The sequence below is a fragment of the Cydia splendana genome, chromosome 25 (assembly GCF_910591565.1).
Source record: "Cydia splendana chromosome 25, ilCydSple1.2, whole genome shotgun sequence".
NCBI lineage: Eukaryota > Metazoa > Arthropoda > Insecta > Lepidoptera > Tortricidae > Cydia > Cydia splendana.
The window spans coordinates 3,964,638-3,983,417 of NC_085984.1; the positions used below are offsets into that span (position 1 = coordinate 3,964,638).

At 37.7% G+C, this 18,780-nt stretch overlaps 1 protein-coding gene across 1 annotated transcript; it reads left to right on the top strand.

The window, feature by feature from the left end:
- Positions 1-14,587: 14,587 nt before the first annotated feature.
- LOC134802924 (uncharacterized) lies at positions 14,588-16,289 on the top strand. Its single transcript, XM_063775641.1, has 2 exons — positions 14,588-14,725; positions 15,208-16,289. Exon 2 carries the CDS (start codon positions 15,225-15,227, stop codon positions 16,239-16,241), a length of 1,017 nt encoding a protein of 338 aa, XP_063631711.1. The 5' UTR covers positions 14,588-14,725; positions 15,208-15,224; the 3' UTR covers positions 16,242-16,289.
- The last annotated feature ends 2,491 nt before the right edge of the window (positions 16,290-18,780 follow it).

The following is an 18,780-nucleotide window of genomic DNA, read 5'->3' on the forward strand; positions in this document are numbered from 1 at the left end:
TAGATTTGTTTTATTTTACTATGTTTCTACATGAATAACTTAAAATTAATGCCGTTAAAATAATTTTCACCGTTGGTTAAAATTCTCCCACATTTCAAAGTTTGAGAACCTGTAAACAGCATGATGACGTAGGCGCGTGTCAGTTAGGTCATACGCGAATCTCGGAATGGAGTACCAGGCGGAGTATATTATTATACCATGCTGAGAGGTAACCGAGAGCGGGTGGGCGGCACTTTCAACGGGAGGCAGGGAGTGTCCATACTGTACGTTAGTACTATTTATTATACTGTGCTTCTGTACCCGCCGTACGTGACTAGTGACTACCGCCATACAAGAGGCGGGCACAAATGGGGAATTTGTAGGTATGTAGCGCCTATTCCCATCTGTGCTCGGCGGGGACGGATAGCTCTCATTGATGTGTTCATCATTGATTTGATCACACTGCAATTTAAATTTCATTTAGAATAAAATATCATCTCGACTGATAATTAGGAATGAGGTAAAATCAAAAATTTTGTTTATCATAGACGTTCGAAATGTGACCGTGACATGACCGTGATAATTAAATCGATATCGACGTTATTTTTTACGAAATAATATCATTTTCACAGATAAAAAATTAGTTGTAATAAAACAAAACCGTTTATTATCTACATGCTGGCCGTAATAAACATTTTTTGAACGCATCATAGAGGGTTTATGAAATGTTTATGTAGAACAATGTATCTTTAGGTATTTCAAAAATATATCCGTCCATTATGTTAATAACTAAATAATGTTTGTAACTAAAGTTACCTACCTCATCAGCATCCTTTTGTGTTCAATTATTTATTTACATTAAGTATGTTATGGTTATGACCTAGATATAGTACCTAAATGATGTTTGAAAACGTTTAATTTTATGATTTTAAAATAATATTTGGGTAGGAGCGGTTGATTTTCTATAATCGTAGCATACTTATACTTACCTTTTATAAACTCAGCAAGCTATTTATACATTTTTAACCGATTTTAAAACAGGTCGACCCAATTATTTTTAGTTTTAATCGCACTCAAATAAATGGTTTTTTTTTTCTATTTATTGTTAGTAACAGATTGCATTTACATTTTTAAATAAATGTATTTTATTCGAATATGATTTTTCATGTGTGTATGTAAATGTGATTATAATAAGAGGTTCTAAATTATAAATATTATTAATCTAATTTGATGTAACATATGATTTAATTTAATGTTTCTTTTAATTTCATAGTTTAACATGTTTTTCAGTGTATTACCTAATTTTTTATATAAGTTCATATTTGCTCTCTCAGAGATAGCTTAGTCTTGTGTATGATCAGTATGATTTTACATAGTTAAATTAAATGTTATCTCAATTAAATAGTGATTTAAAAGCATATATCAGGTAATTTAACAGGAAATTAACCCATTTCATAACCAAGTTCTATATTTTTTATATATTTTGTATGGTATAAGTTGGTGAAAATAAAAAAATATGATATCATTGATTTTCATTTTATTGTTTTACTTTACCTAATTAACACACGTAAAAGGATATAAAATAAAACAGTAATTATAATATAAATTATTAGAGACCCCGTTATCTTGTCCCACTGACATTGCTTTTCCGTAGAGCGTGAATGTTTTTTTATCGACTATCTAAATGTCGATAGTGTAGACATTTAGATAGTCGATAGTGTAGACATTTAGATAGTCGATAGTGTAGACATTTAGATAGTCGATAGTGTAGACATTTAGATAGTCGATAGTGTAGACATTTAGATAGTCGATAGTGTAGACATTTAGATAGTCGATAGTGTAGACATTTAGATAGTCGATAGTGTAGACATTTAGATAGTCGATAAAAAAAGCATTCTCTACGGAAAAGCAATGTCATTACAACAAGATAACGGGGTCATTATAACAGTACAAATGTAGGGTAATTCGCCAGGAACTGGCCACTCAGTAACTGACCGCCCTAAACTAAAAATTAATTCTGTAAATAGAATTCATTTTAATATAAGGTGGCTAGTTATTGAAAGCTGGCCAGTTATTGAAACCTTATACTAAAATGAATTCTGATTATAGGTGAATAAAATTCATTTTTTAGGGCGGCCAGTTACTGGCGAAATACCCTATATCAAATGAATATCAAACTGTAACACTACAAAGCCAAACGAAAACACATTTGAATATAAAATTAAATTTTGCTGGATGGCAACCGCAAACACCCCAAATATTTTGGTATTTTAGCAACTATATAACCCTCATTTGCGACTGTTTCTGAATATATCTGTAATACTGCTTTCTTAATTATTGGAGATTGTAAAATATCAGCTTTATTTATATTACTGTCGCCATCTTTAATGTTATATGAATCATCGTTATTTAAAAATACTTTATATTCTGTAAAAGATGACTTTTGAGACATACAGGGGTCTATGTTAGTTAGAATTATTGCATCGTCTTTACATTTTTCTGATACACGTTCCTTGATGTTCTCTTTAGTATTACAATTTTTTTTCTGATTTTTCTTTGGCGTCTTTTTCCCACAGCACCAACATAAATGTTCACCTTTCTGGAATTTATTTTCCTTTGTATTTGACGTATCCTTAGATTTCATAGTTTGGGAAGAAATTTCTACTTCATTTTGGCCTATAAATATAAAATCTTCGAGTGTTTTGCAAGGTTGCATCACTGGTTTTACTAAATGTGGAATATTCATGATATAGTTAGCAGCAAGGTGTCTTTTATCTTTCATGTTGAAATTACTTGGTCTATTTCCATCTACTTCAACTCGACGATGACTAGTTAATTTCCTGGTCAAAACGTTGCATCTGCTACGAGAATTGCCTGATTCTATTTCGTCAAAAGATTCTTCACCGTTGAAGAATTTAGCTTGATATTTAGCAGTTTTCTTCTTTGTCATATTTGAATCACTTAAAATATTTACGATATCTTTGCGTCCTAACATTTGTTCACTTATTGTCTTGTATTTTTCGTTGTGTTCCCTGGAAATTTCATTCATCACAGTCATTCCGGCGAAGTCACTAGGGTTTATTATCATCATCGCGTTAAGCATTGTTTCTATTTCCACCGCAGGTTTCGTAGGGTAAATTGTGTAATTGTTGTGTGTGGTAATTGTTGTGTTACTACTTAGTTTCTTTACATTATTTTCTGCTGCAATATTATTCGAGTATTTTTCTATGCGTGGTGTCTCTACACTTGCCATTGAATCTTCTAAACCAACCTCATATAAAGTATTCCGTCTTGTCGCTTCCATAACGTAAATGGGTAATTGCTTACCAAGGCACATGTTATCGTTTTGTGTGTGTGATTTTGAGAGCAATTGTGATTTCAAAAATTTATGAACTGAGTTATGTTGGTCGCTTTGTATATCGCCATTTGTGTTGTTTTGTATATATATCTTAGTGGTCTTCTGACCTTCTACAGCTGCTTCTTTAGGCACATGGTCTTTAGTAATATAACCGGGGACTGGATTTTTTCTTTTTTTTGCTGCTGAGTTAGTATTGGTCATCTTAATAAAAACCTTCACGTTCTTGTTTGGAATTTTATTAGCAGACTGCTCTATTGAGCATATTCGGTTATCAACCACGTGTTTTTGACATTTCGTTTGTTTGATTGATTCTATATTTTTGTCTTTGTTCGAGTCAAAATTTCGAATAGATATTTTAGTGATCTTATCACCGTTCTGTATTTTCAGACTCAATTTAACAGATTCAGTTTTATTTAAATCTATGCAAGGTTTGTCCGAAGAGTTCATATTGTTTTTAAATTTGGGTATATGTGTAACAAATTTTGGATTTCTCATTTTCTTTGTTTTAATGTTATGAGTTTTTGTTTTATGACACTTCTTGTCATCATAGTTAGAGCTTTCTTTTATTTCTGTTGCCCTCTCTTCTAGTTTACCGCATTCTTTTATGAGATCAACGCTGTTTTGGGTTCCATTCTGTATCTGACTGCTTTCACTAACTTCTTTCTGTCCTCTATTTTCGTCACCTGATTTTAGTTCGACGTCTTTTAGGTCATTTTTACACAATATAGGTTTGCCTTGATTATTGTTCTGATGTTGTGGTACAAACAGCTGGTTGGATATACAATTTTGTTCCAATCTTTGTTCAGCATTTGCGGAGTTGAGTGAATAAATAGATAATAAAAGATGAAACTGACGTAAATGTTGTTGAAAAACTGGAACTGAAGGGTTGAATACAAATGGCATGTTCCCGGTTGGAATATTGTGATCAGAGCGAACAAAGCGCATTCGATCTATACGTTTTCTAAATTTTGAGGTATCTGGTTCTTCATTTTTGCATTGTGACCCAGCAGGTTTTATGGATACTGACATTTTTGATTCTTCTGTTGTTTGAAGGCTTGGTAGTTTTACTGCTGTTTCACCTTTTTCGGTTTGAAGCACATGGACTGAGCTAGATTGTGTTGGGCTTGGTAGTTTTGCTACTGTTTCGCCTTTTTCGGTTTGAAGCGCATGGACTGAGCTAGATTGTGTTGGGCTTGGTAGTTTTACTGCTGTTTCGTCTTTTTCGGTAAGAAGCGCGTGGACTGAGCTAGTTTGTGTTGGGCTTGGTAGTTTTACTGCTGTTTCACCTTTTTCGGTTTGAAGCGCATGGACTGAGCTAGATTGTGTTGGGCTTGGTAGTTTTACTGCTGTTTCGTCTTTTTCGGTTAGTAGCGCGTGGACTGAGCTAGTTTGTGTTGGGCTTGGTAGTTTTACTGCTGTTTCGTCTTTTTCGGTTAGAAGCGCGTGGACTGAGCTAGTTTGTGTTGGGCTTGGTAGTTTTACTGCTGTTTCGTCTTTTTCGGTTAGAAGCGCATAAACTGAGCTAGATTGTGTTGGGCTTGGTAGTTTTACTGCTGTTTCGCCTTTCTCGGTTTGAAACGCATGGACTGAGCTAGATTGTGTTGGGCTTGGTAGTTTTACTGCTGTTTCGCCTTTTTCGGTTAGAACCGCATGGACTGAACTAGATTGTGTTGGGCTTGGTAGTTTTACTGCTGTTTCGCCTTTTTCGGTTTGAAGCGCATGGACTGAGCTAGATTGTGTTGGGCTTAGTAGTTTTACTGCTGTTTCGCCTTTTTCGGTTTGAAACGCGTGGACTGAGCTAGATTGTGTTGGGCTTGGTAGTTTTCCTGCTGTTTCGCCTTTTTCGGTTTGAAGCGCATGGACTGAGCTAGATTGTGTTGGGCTTAGTAGTTTTACTGCTGTTTCGTCTTTTTCGGTTAGAAGCGCGTGGACTGAGCTAGTTTGTGTTGGGCTTGGTAGTTTTACTGCTGTTTCGCCTTTTTCGGTTTGAAGCGCATAAACTGAGCTAGATTGTGTTGGGCTTGGTAGTTTTACTGCTGTTTCGCCTTTCTCGGTTTGAAGCGCATGGACTGAGCTAGATTCTGTTGGGCTTGGTAGTTTTACTGCTGGATCGTCTTTTTCGGTTAGAAGCACGTGGACTGAGCTAGTTTGTGTTGGGCTTGGTAGTTTTACTGCTGTTTCGCCTTTTTCGGTTAGTAGCGCATGGACTGAGCTAGATTGTGTTGGGCTTGGTAGTTTTACTGCTGTTTCGCCTTTTTCGGTTTGAAGCGCATGGACTGAGCTAGTTTGTGTTGGGCTTGGTAGTTTTACTGCTGTTTCGCCTTTTTCGGTTAGAAGCGCGTGGACTGAGCTAGTTTGTGTTGGGCTTGGTAGTTTTACTGCTGTTTCGCCTTTTTCGGTTTGAAGCGCATGGACTGAGCTAGATTCTGTTGGGCTTGGTAGTTTTACTGCTGTTTCGTCTTTTTCGGTTAGAAGCACGTGGACTGAGCTAGTTTGTGTTGGGCTTGGTAGTTTTACTGCTGTTTCGTCTTTTTCAGTTAGAAGCGCGTGGACTGAGCTAGATTGTGTTGGGCTTGGTAGTTTTACTGCTGTTTCGCCTTTTTGGGTTTGAAGCGCATGGACTGAGCTAGATTCTGTTGGGCTTGGTAGTTTTACTGCTGTTTCGTCTTTTTCGGTTTGAAGCGCATGCACTGAGCTAGATTGTGTTGGTCTTGGTAGTTTTACTGCTATTTCGCCTTTTTCGGTTAGCAGCGCGTGGAGTGAGCTAGTTTGTGTTGGGCTTGGTAGTTTTACTGCTGTTTCGCCTTTTTCGGTTAGAAGCGCGTAGACTGAGCTAGATTGTGTTGGGCTTGGTAGTTTTACTGCTGTTTCGCCTTTTTCGGTTAGTAGCGCGTGGACTGAGCTAGTTTGTGTTGGGCTTGGTAGTTTTACTGCTGTTTCGCCTTTTTCGGTTTGAAGCGCATGCACTGAGCTAGATTGTGTTGGTCTTGGTAGTTTTACTGCTGTTTCGCCTTTTTCGGTTAGAAGCGCGTGGACTGAGCTAGTTTGTGTTGGGCTTGGTAGTTTAACTGCTGTTTCGCCTTTTTCGGTTAGAAGCGCGTAGACTGAGCTAGATTGTGTTGGGCTTGGTAGTTTTACTGCTGTTTCGCCTTTTTCGGTTAGTAGCGCGTGGACTGAGCTAGTTTGTGTTGGGCTTGGTAGTTTTACTGCTGTTTCGCCTTTTTCGGTTACAAGCGCGTGGACTGAGCTAGTTTGTGTTGGGCTTGGTAGTTTTACTGCTGTTTCGCCTTTTTCGGTTAGTAGCGCGTGGACTGAGCTAGTTTGTGTTGGGCTTGGTAGTTTTACTGCTGTTTCGCCTTTTTCGGTTTGAAGCGCATGCACTGAGCTAGATTGTGTTGGGCTTGGTAGTTTTACTGCTGTTTCGTCTTTTTCGGTTAGAAGCGCGTGGACTGAGCTAGTTTGTGTTGGGCTTGGTAGTTTTACTGCTGTTTCGCCTTTTTCGGTTTGAAGCGCATACACTGAGCTAGATTGTGTTGGGCTTGGTAGTTTTACTGCTGTATCGCCTTTTTCGGTTTGAAGCGCATGGACTGAGCTAGTTTGTCTTGGGCTTGGTAGTAATTCAACAATCAAGGGTTTCTTATATATTCCCACTTTTTCCGTAGTACTAGTAAGCAAGGTGGGAGAAGACAGTGAAAATTTTATGGGATTTAATGGCTGATAATTTATTTCTGTTTGTGGAAATATGTGAACTGACTGAACACATCTTAAAGGCTCAAATGGTATCTTTAGCTTTTGAGGGAGTGGCTGCTGAGGTCGAGAACTATTTAGAGGTTTATAAGAACATTTATGATCTGATACGATTGTGGGCGGTTGTACAGTAGATAGATCTTGAGGTGCCGTTCTCGATTCGGGGGTACGCCGCTTAGGGGTTTTTAATAACCCCCAAAACAAATTCCAATAAACAGACAGTATAACAGGTTTTCTAGAATATATACCGATCATGCTTTCCGAAATCGTCGTATTTGCCATATCTCTCCATCGAACAAGATTATTGACTATTTTATTATTTCTTCTTCTGAACATATCGTTCGATCCCATTTTAGTTTTAACTTCGGTTTTCAAGTAATCATGATTATTTGTTTCAATTTCATTTTCTACATTTTCAAGGCTGATAGACAGATTATTTATATTGGCATCTTGATCATTAATGTTGTCTCCTGAATATGTGCAGTAGGCAGAGCGCAAAAAGGGGTCATCGCTTAACGGCATCCAGTTTCGATATTCATGCTCCATGATTTTATCCACCAAAGAGCAGTTGCTCTTTAATGAGTTCCTTATGGGGAGCGATGAAGATGCAGTATTGTTGTCCGTATAGTATTGCAGTTGTAAGTATGAACTGAAAAATGTGAACATGCCTTATTAAAAGATATAGGATAGATATAGGATAAAGATTCTGCCTTGTTTAATTATTTTGTCTTAATTACCGTAAAATTGATTTAAAACATGATAATTTTTAACAGTCACAAAATAAAATTAGCACTATTCTTTACTTAGGTACTCCTTGTCTCCGCATGAATAGCTAAATTACTATGAATTAATATAATAACTATATCCAAGGAGATTCAATCGACGTCAAAGATATGTTTACACATTTCGTCTTATTACAAGGTGCAAAAGTGTAAACATAATTTTGACGTCGACTGTACAATTAATAACTGTAGATCTACCTACGAACAAAAACCTGCATAAGAAAATTATGGCTTAATAACTGAAAATGTACCTAATTTCAAACCTAAGTGTATACCGTATTATTTTGGTGCCAGTGTCAAGACTGGCGAAGTTTGGCAGGATACAAATTTATTTTTATTTTTTTATTCAGCAAACATAGTAATACAAATAATGATGTTTTAAACTTACTTGGTTGGCTTAGATTCCGACTCCCTTCGTGTTACATTCTGTTCCCAGGATATCTCGGGAAAATGCACACTTCCAGTCCCTGGGGCCATATATACATGTTTATTCGCCAGATAATTAGTTATTCTATTCAAATAATATTTCTGACCACAAATTAAATAATCATCATCAATTATTGAATCCGATTGTATTGTTTCGTATTCAACTACTTCACATACTTGCTTATCAGTTGATGGGATTCTTTGCTCATCTTTTGTGGTAGAAACAGGACCAAAGCAATTTTTCGGTAAGTGTATTTTAAAATAGTTTGAACTTGGATAACAACTATTAATTAAAACATTTTTAAAAGGTAGCGTGAATAAAGAAGGTTTTGATTTATGGATGAATACTGTTTTCGATATCACTTTATCAGTTTCATATTTCTTGTCAGTTTTCATTACATTTCCAGGCATATATACTGGTCCTGGTACGATCGTTTGAGGCATCATGTAAGCTTTAAGTGTTTGCTTATATTTTGTCTTATTGGATAACCTTGGAATTCTGGTTTTGGACTTATGTATGTTTTTTTTCTGCGTTTTTTTGATGTCGGACACTGATACCTCATTGCTTTTCGCGTAATCTTTTATTCCCAATTGTTTGTAGACATTATTGACAAGCTCGAATACTGTACTACTACTTTTAGAGTAAAAATCTTTATTATTCCACCGGATATATAAGCTGTTGTTTTTACTATCTTTCGAGCTGTCTAAGAATTTTTTGATCCAGGTTTTGGGCATGTTATCTTTATTTTTTTCCTTTGGGGGTTTTGGTTTTTTACGTTGCGGATTCCCTCCAATACTGATCATTAATCCAGCTTTGTTAGTTGCCTGACCTTGTTTCGCTGAATTAATTCCTGATAACTGTTCTGGTTCAATTCTGTCTTTACTTTTTGCTCTCATAAATCCTTTCCGTAAAATTTCACTAAACCTATCTTTACTACTATAATCACGCAGGTTTTTTCCAGTAGTTTCTCTCTTTTTCCATGATAAACGTGATCTCAATGATTTTCGTTCTACTACCATATTGTCCTTCTTCGTCTTTATCTTGCTGCTAACATTTTTATTACTCATTTTTGGTTTTTCAGTTTGCAAAACCATATCTTTTTGTTGACCCTTAATGTTTATTGATGACATGTATTTCCCCATGCTGGACTGAGAGCGGCCTTCCAGTGAAGGTGCATATGATGGTATAACATTATTATCATTAGGAGCATTAGCAATGTCGGAACTACCCAATTCGTTTAACATCTTCTCTTCTTCGTACTGTTTGAGTGCACTTAATAAAGCTTCAAGTTTACTTCTCACCCCTGTAGCAGCTTTAAACTTCTCCGAAGGATTTTTTTTCTGGTTTGGCAATTCCGATGATATTTGCACTCTCTGAGTGCAGATATCCCTGAGTGGACCACTATTTGTGTTGTGGCATTCCAGATCATAAATATTTTGTAACAAAGAACGTGAAGAAGAATCTTCATCTCTATCTTTTTGAAGTAAAGATAAGATCTTACAAATATCAAGTGACAAGTTCTTTGCTTCTTTAGATAAATGATGAGTTTTCTTGTTATCATTATCAGTACTAGTCGGTTGTTTTACATTGGCTGCGGTAGTACAGTCACACGTAAAGATTGGGGATAGTTTTCTAGTTACTTTCCTCGATAATTGTGTTTGTCTTTTAGGACCGCAGCTTGCTGTTCTATATCTTGGTGCATGAAACCTCTCCATTTCCTCGTCTTCCATGTATATGGAGGATGCCCTCCTCGAGTAATAACCATCATAGTATCTTTCTCTTCTATATGGTCTTTCGAAGACTTCATTAGGATAATAGTTTCCCATGTGATAATTGTTATATCTTGGGTTTCCTAAAATAATAATTTAATCGTTATTCAAAATTTCCACTTGGTAAATTTGTGTATTTTGGGCATTACTACCTAAAATACTTACTGTTTTGCTAGGTCGTCTCATACAGGCTCACCAATGACACCAATTCTCACGCTGTTTCGCGTCCTGCCATTAAACCGACTAACTCTAGGATACTATCCATACTAACCAAAACCCTAGAGTTAGTCGGATGCAGATCCAGATCCGGAGTCCACTATATAGGTACTATTCCCTACCTACGTATTTTGCAGTAAATCTGAGGTCGATGAGTTTTCTATAATATGACAAAACCTGCACTACATATTTTTCATTGCTCAAATTAATTTAAGTAAGTACGCCAAGGAGGAGAGTGGTGTGGGAATGCCGCCGGGACAGTAACCTGCAGCTCCAACCTCAGGGAATTGGGCAGAATCACAGAATAAATAATAGTACTGGGAACAGAAAACTCACCCTCTAACAGCGTCTGTTACGATCAGGACAGATTAGAGATGTGCGCCGATGGCAAAATCATCGGCGGCGGCGTCCGATGATTTTTTGACCGGCGGCGGCGGCGTGATCGGCGTGAAATCGGCGTGGCATAATTTTTGATACTGCATGAGATTAAATTATATCCCATCACGTTACTTGGCATTTGGCAACCATTTCTTACTAACCTGACGGTTACCAACGGTATGTTTAAATATTAGCATAAAAAGAATATATATAGATAGGTACTTTAAAACGCTACATTTTAGGCAGTATAATGACTTTGTAAGCGGAATACAAATAAAACACATAAATAATTATTTATAAGTTAAGTCGTAAATCTATATTGACTTTTCCCAGCCGAATTTTTTACGAAATAATGATGAAAATTTGAAAATCTTTAAATTTGTCTGAACTGAAGTTTATCAGAAATGTATGTTAGAATAAATATGTCATCGTTTTCGAAAGTAAACGTCTCTGCCAGATTGATTCGCTCAACAGAATGTCTTTGAAGTGTCCAGTGTCGCATGGCACTTGCAGGGGAAAACCCGCGTGTCTTCAGACCTACATACTTCGAGCGACTACCCAAAGATTTGATAGATGAGCTCTCTAACGTAAAATCGCTTGAGAAACTTTTTATGAGATAATACATTGTATTTCATAAAAGAGTTTTATGGAATATTAAAGTCTACTTTGTTTTATTTACTGGTAGCTTAGTCATGGCCCTTGGTGATTTAAATTCCTATAAGTGTAATTGCTTAACCTGACTTTTATAATTTGGATTGAAAATTATATATTGTTAAGTAAAAGAAGCCGATATCACGATAAAATTACTAAGAATTGATCGTGTGTTGATTGTTTTAAAATTAAATGAAATTGTATATTATGTGATAAATAAATCAAACCATATCTTTCATATGATGACCCTTATGCGTAATATGCGTGTCACCAGCATTACACGAGAAATCATAAAATACGCAATTATAATCGTAGTGAAAGCTGGCTGGAGATTCTAAGAAGAAAATAGCATTTTTATGTCCTAGGATATAAACCTGCAATTTTCTTGACATTAGTTCACTGATTAAATTGACAATCAAGAGACTAAAACAAAATGCGTTCTACAGAAAAGCTGTGCGATAAAATATCAAATAATAACCTGTGATCCAGAAACTAGATCTTGTTTAAATTAAAGCTAAATCGTTATCACAGCTAACACCGCAACGACAAAAATGATGCTAATTTGGTTCACTGGCAAATAATAAGCAAAAAAGCATAAGGATTAAGGATCTTCAAATTATATATCTGATACTATCTACTCAATACGCAAAATGCAATAAGATACGTTAGATATTAAAATTTCCCACGCCGATTATACGCCGGTCAAATTTATCGGCGGCGGCGGCGTGGTAAAATCGTCGGCGGCGGCGGCGCGGCGGCGCGGCGCACATGTCTAGGACAGATATGGCTGCTAGGTGGCGACAGCGCCACGCGCGAATTATGGCTAGCCACCAAAATTGGTGTGGAACGGATGTACTTGTTGCAAAGCTACCTGTTGCAAAGCGACGAAATCGCGGAGTGAGCCACGCCTGGCTGAATGAACGCGATATGTGATCGACAGCCCGCCTGCTTCCGGCCGGGCGTCCCTACACTACATCTACATCTACAAGTACGCCAACAAGTCAGGTTAGTTGAAAATTTGAAGATACATACGAAGAAACATCATGGACTCGTCAGCGCTGCTCGCCTCCCACTCGTTCTCTGGGAGGTACACCCTCCGCGCTCCGTACCCTCGCCTTGCTCGTCCGCAGTTGGTAGAACTCCTGACAGTCTGGTAGTACACTGGTCTTGGCATCGTGCAGTACCTCGGCTGTGGAAAGGGAGATACCACCACTCTGTCACCAGGTCCGTGTTTCACCACTACGGCCCGGCGACGACATTGTGCGACCGGCGCGGCCGGGCTGTTACGACAGATGAGGCAATTGTCAACAAAACTAGCTTTGCTAGGAGCCATACTATACTAAGCTACTATAGCTGCTAACCATCAGATATGATGTATGCTTCTTTGCCACCAATATGGTATTAAATTGAAACTATTTTTTATTGCCGTAGCCTTTGGACACTCTGCAATTGCAGTAACAGTGTTGTTGACAATTGTCCCACCTGTGAGCGTGGTGAAATATAGGCACCAGAAGTCCAGTTCAGAGTACAAACTTGTACAAATGTTACAAGTGTACAGATGCTAAAATTCCACCTAAAAAGAAGTTTAAGAAAAAGTGGGCTAGGTACTATCAGCCGTAAAAGTGCTACATAATATAATAGCTAATAGGTGCAGGTGCCGGGACATCTTTGCAATAACCCAGCCTTTTCGTCCACCCAAACTTCAATCCATAGACCGTTATATTGTTCGCTTTTTCTACAATAGTCCCAATGCCTGCTGCGACCGGTTCATGGGGTCTATTGTTGCGCCTGTGAACGGGTTCCAGCAGGCGTTCTACATGACATTAAAGCTCTCCAAGAGGCCTCGTGTAGGATCTATATCCCCACGCAAGTCTATCAAAAGACCGGGATTTATAGGCACGTGAAATCCAAGGAGATACAAATAATAGCTAGTAAAGCTTCATGATGAGCAGTGTTTAAAAGCTGATAAAACTGACCTCCTTAACCTGAAGCTCCTTATAGGCCGCATGGTAAGGAAGCGTAGGGGTGGACGTATGGCCACGCGTTGGGCGGATAGAATAACGTCAGAGACAAACGCCACATTGCAGGCTAGCATGCACTGGGCCCAAGACAGAGCGACTTGGAGAGCGCTGGTGAAAAGTGTCCACATTCGTCTCGTCCCTCAGCCATGAGGATACGACAAGGAAGAGAGAGAGGAAACTGACCTGCCTGTAGCCGTTAGCCTGGCACCCCAACTCCTGCATATACCTCCACCGCGGTATGTCGAAGATGTCATACTCATAAGCCCTTATCACGTCTTGTCTTATCTTCCTGTCGGTCACATTCACGCCTCTGTTTCTTAACATTTTTTCAGCATTTTACTGTACATTTTTAATTTGCACGGCAATTAAAAAACCTGGAATTTTTGACAGTATTCAGATCTCAGTGATCTCATAGACTACTACAGGGGTCGGCAAACTTTTGAGAAGAGCCAACAGCAGGAGAAATCACCAGTTCAAGGCAGCTCAAACAGCCGCAAATGTTGTTTTCAGTGGTCTGTAGCGTAGCTAGGCGTGGGCGAAGTGGGCCGTCGCCGTCGCCCACGGCCTCGCGCCCCTAGGGCCACGCGCGAGGCCCTTTCGAGCACAGTGAAAGAAAAGGGCCTCGCAGATGCGATTTCACCCACGGCTAGATTCGTTCACGCTACGTTACTGTCAGTGGTAAGAACTCTCAAGGGTTAATTTTATGGGTGACGTAAAGAGCCTACTACGAAAAGCTTTGATCTTCCGTTGATGCCGTGTAAATACTGCGGATACCCACACGTTATATTAGAATGTTGTCTTCTTATACATGGGAGTTAGCATACGAGCGTATGGTGTTGACCGGGAAACATGGTTGAAAAATTCAGTAATCGCTAAGCTTTAAGATGATGGGTGTTTAGATCAAGAAATCTTTTGATGAATACTGGTAAGATCGTAAATCCACAGTACCTAGACCCAGGCTCGTCCTTGGACCTAAGTTTTTCCCTAGTCTTGAATATACATTTACCGTGTTTAAATGTGCTTCATAAAAATTGAACCATATCAAATTTATGTGTTTTTTATTTTACTGAAATTTACATAAATTCGTTAAATATTTACAACTGTCAATATTCTTGACAGAAGAAATGCAGAAGATTGCCTCTTCTTTATTTATTTCTGAGAAGGATCCATACTGTATGGTCTTAAAGTAGTGTTATATTCTCTTTGCTTTATGTTATGACATAAATGACATAATACCCATATCAAACTATGTCATTTTAAATCTTGACACGACCATTTATAATTTTATTTACAATTTGTACTAATTTTTGAAGAAAGTTTTATTTAAACGTTTTTATTTATACATAGTTCTAGAGAAAATGAACGAAAGTGTTTTAGAAACACAATAAGAACCTCTTGTAAGAAATATTTCCATTGTTTAAACCTTTTACACGCTTTTATTTAGTTTCACCTGGTTTTCTACTATTTGCCGATAAAACTGAAATTTTGCACTAATTCGATGACAATGTTTTGGGTAAAACTATAGAATACAGACACAGACAGACTGACAGACACAAATTTAAGAATTTTGGTTCCATACAACTGATCCAGCGGCCATAGGGAGTTTATAAAACAACCTCATGGAAGTCATGGAGTTTGGGCCTAGTAGATAACTCTCTAAATAAAACGACAGTCGAAAATATAGTTAGTCAAACCAAATTGACAGTAAATAAGAACAAAAAAACTATACTCATCCTTTTCTTTTGGCTGCTAGTACTAGTGTAAGACATAGATAGTATGATTCTCTCTATGTTTGAAATGAGACAGTCCTTTAACAAACTATAAATGAATATGAAGCAAGGCATGGCTTTTAATTGTTGTCTTTATTTGTTGATTTCAGAAACTCCATGGTTCCTTATGCTAGCTAAGGAGCGTTTTAAAAAAGTCACGATTAATATTACTACTTATTCTGAACCCAAAACGAAGTATATAATCAAAATGAACAAAACTTACTCCAGAAACGAAAGTTCAAGATTTATATGCTCGATATGTTTAAATAACAATGCTAGAAACGAGGAGCAAAACAATCTCAAAAGCGATAAAAGGAAATCTAAATCATGTCCAATGTGTGATGGAACTGCCACTACTATATTGAATGAAAGAATCAATAAAACTGAACATAAAGCCGAAGATAGCAGGATCAAAACCGCACCTCCGTCCAAAGTAAATGTTGATCATGGACTAAATCTTCTAACTGAAGTGTTGACTGTTTTTCAAAGTCAAAAGGAACATAATGATAAAGAAAAAAATAGAACTATCGTATTAAAAGACGCTTGTGTGTCAGCGGCATTAGGGAAGACTAAACCAAAATTGTCTCTTTGCAAAACTTTCCAATTATCTATTGATGGAGGCTGTGTTCAAGAAAGCGGCAAATTTTGCTTAGTCAACGCATGCCAGCCTAAAGTAGCTACTAACTCCCAGTGTTCTATAGATCTGATAAAACACAAATCTTCTTCTATACCCCAAATGAAGATGGAAGAACTGAAGAATTCTTTGAAAGAGAAAACAAAAACTAATAAAGATGCTATAGAAGAAGTTAACAGAATGTTTGCGACTGTGAAAAGAGATGATAACTTCGATAATATAAATAGACCCCTAATTAGGAATGGACCAAGAGTATTGCCAGTGGTAAAAACCTCAATGGATACTTCTCAAAGACAATCGGATGTGGATTCTGACCAAAGCTATAAGATCTGCAAATGTTGCCAGAATAACCAGAACTATTACATGTCTAGTGGGGATTCTGTGGCGAAAAGGGACCGATGTGAGAAAAGTGTCAACGTGGAATGTTGCAACAAAAATCACAACCGTGTACCTAAAGAAATGGGAGTCTGTGAACGTTGTTGGAAACCCAATTATGGTTCTGATTATTAGATCAGTTTATGTAGGTACTTAGATGAAATAAATTGTCGAGTAGATAACTTTTGTGGCTTTTCTTTGATATTTAAGTATTCCAGAATTCAATTTTAGTGAATGCACGGACCATCTACCGCGGACTCCGTTTTTTAGGGTTTCGTAGTCACCTATAGAAACCCTTATAGTTTCGCCATGTCTGTCTGTGTCTGTCCGAGGCTTTGCTCCGTGATCGTTAGTGCTACAAAGCTGCAATTTGGCATGGATACATAAATCATGCATTGCAACAGAACGGTAAAATGAAAAGTAAAAAAAAATATATAGGGTCCCATACAAAAAAAAAAGTTCTGTATTTTTTTTTCTTTGTGCCAATAGTGTGGCATATCGTTGGATAGGTCTTTCAAAACGAATAAGGGTCTTCTAAAATAATTTTTTGATATAGTTAATATTTTCGGAAATATGCGCTCCGAAAGAAAAAAAATGTGTGTCCCCCCCCCCTCTAACTTTTGAACCACGGGTCCAAAAAATATGAAAAAAATCGTGAAACAAGTACTTAATAAATACTTTCAATGAAAAGAATAGCGAACATGATCGGTTTAGTTGTTTTTGAGTTATTGCAAAAAATCTTCTTTCCTTAGTAAAAAGACGTAAGTACGCTGCAAAGGTACTCCCTTGTGATACTTACTAATGCCCCCGTTTGGCCTATTTTGACAGAATGGTAACTACGAAATCCTACACTGAGCATGGCCCGACATGCTCTTGGCCGATTATCTTTCATCTGTTTGTCTTAATCGGATTTGCTATTATTAGAAAAACGCCTTACCTTACGTACGAGGACGTTTTTATGCGTCATAAAGTCATAATAAAACAAGATGTTTATGGCGGCGCAACCATCACATGGTTTGTGGCTACGCTACAGACTTTAGAACCAGTGGCAGTTCACCAATGGCATTCGTAGCAGATGGACTATACTATACGCAACGTAAGTATAACTAGGTACATACTTATAAACGTCATATACTAAGAAAAAGTGACCAAGGCCTCCAGTGCCCCAGGCTGGAATCGAACCAGCGTCCTCTGCTATTGCGGCAGGTGTCTGAGCCATTCGGCCACCACAATGTACATTAATTTAAAAGATTACCACATCATGCGTGGCCGGGTTTCATCGTGTACAGTCTTTAAGCATTTCTTACTGAAGGCTTATGGCGCCCCCTGGAAATAATTTAATTTGTTCTAATACTTCTAGAGCCCCCTCCACAGATCTGCGAAATGGACTCCACACACGTGTTCACGGCTTCGCGCCGCGATTCGCGCACGAGTGTGGAGCGGGCTTAATAGTATGACTACTTATATCGAAACAATTGATGTAAATTAACTCGTTTATTAAAGTAACAGTAATTCAATAATATAAATCTTACAAATGGCATTTAAAGTTTATGAACAGGGGATCTCCATTGTCACCACACTATTTCCTTTTTCTTTCTTAATCTTCGTTTGGGTTTACCTTTCCTACCAATCCCTGGGAGTACTGTAACAAAAAAAAAATTATTCATGGATTCAGAATATATTTGGAACAGGTTCAGGCCTCGGCGGGCGTGTGATGATTAATTATGTTTACGTGCCGTCGTCGGGAAGTTTCTAATTATATTTTCGAAATATTTCACATTTTATTCAATTGGCGGGCAGCTAAAATATTCCAATAAGATAGAAAGTGACATACTGAGAAGTAAGAAGGAAGGTGACTTTATTTACTATAACATGTAGCTTCAGGCTGCAGAACTTTGAGGATCCATTAGATATATTAACCCTTTCCCAGGCATAGTGCACCTAACGACCACATACGCGCCAATAGAATTTCAACCTTAGGAGGCCAATGTAAGGTTTATATTCGATTGCACTTTCGGGAAAAGTGACTTGTCATTAAATTTATCATCAAAGCTGCATCATTTTTAATATATTTGTATTTTTTGGGAAAACCTTGTAGTTTAGTGCGGCGTGGAAAAGAGTTCACGGTGATAAACCTTGGTACCTACAGTCCGCTTATACAAACGAATTCACAAATGGGCGTTTTCTAAAATAAATATCGAAAACCTGATTCTTTCAAATCTCGACATTCTTGGGCTCATTCTACTCAGAATCGACCTTCCATTAAAAAAAGATATCCCAAAATGTCCATTCCATTACGTCACGTTTTATTATGAGAAAAATTTTCACTTGTATGGACGTGACGTAGTGGAATGTACAATTTTCATACAAATTTTTGGTACAAGTTTTTTATCATCAGGATTGAATATGCTAGTGATTCTGAGTTGAAAGAACCCAAAAACACCAGGATCTGTGAGAATCGGGTTTTCAATATTTCCGTCCAAACGTCTAATTAGACTAACTAACGTTCCTAAAATTGATTTACACGTCCTATTGTCAGTGTCTTTGAGGCGTCTAAGCTTTTCGACGCGACGCCGTGTCAAACACAAAAGCTTTCACACGGACGCCAGGTCACCGAAGTGTCAAAACTGAAATTGAACTTTATGCATATGCACGTAGGTCTATGTTGCTCTGT

Bases quoted from the DNA above. Each gene is read 5' to 3' on its own strand.
- LOC134802924 (XM_063775641.1), top strand. From the start codon at position 15,225: ATGCTAGCTAAGGAGCGTTTTAAAAAAGTCACGATTAATATTACTACT.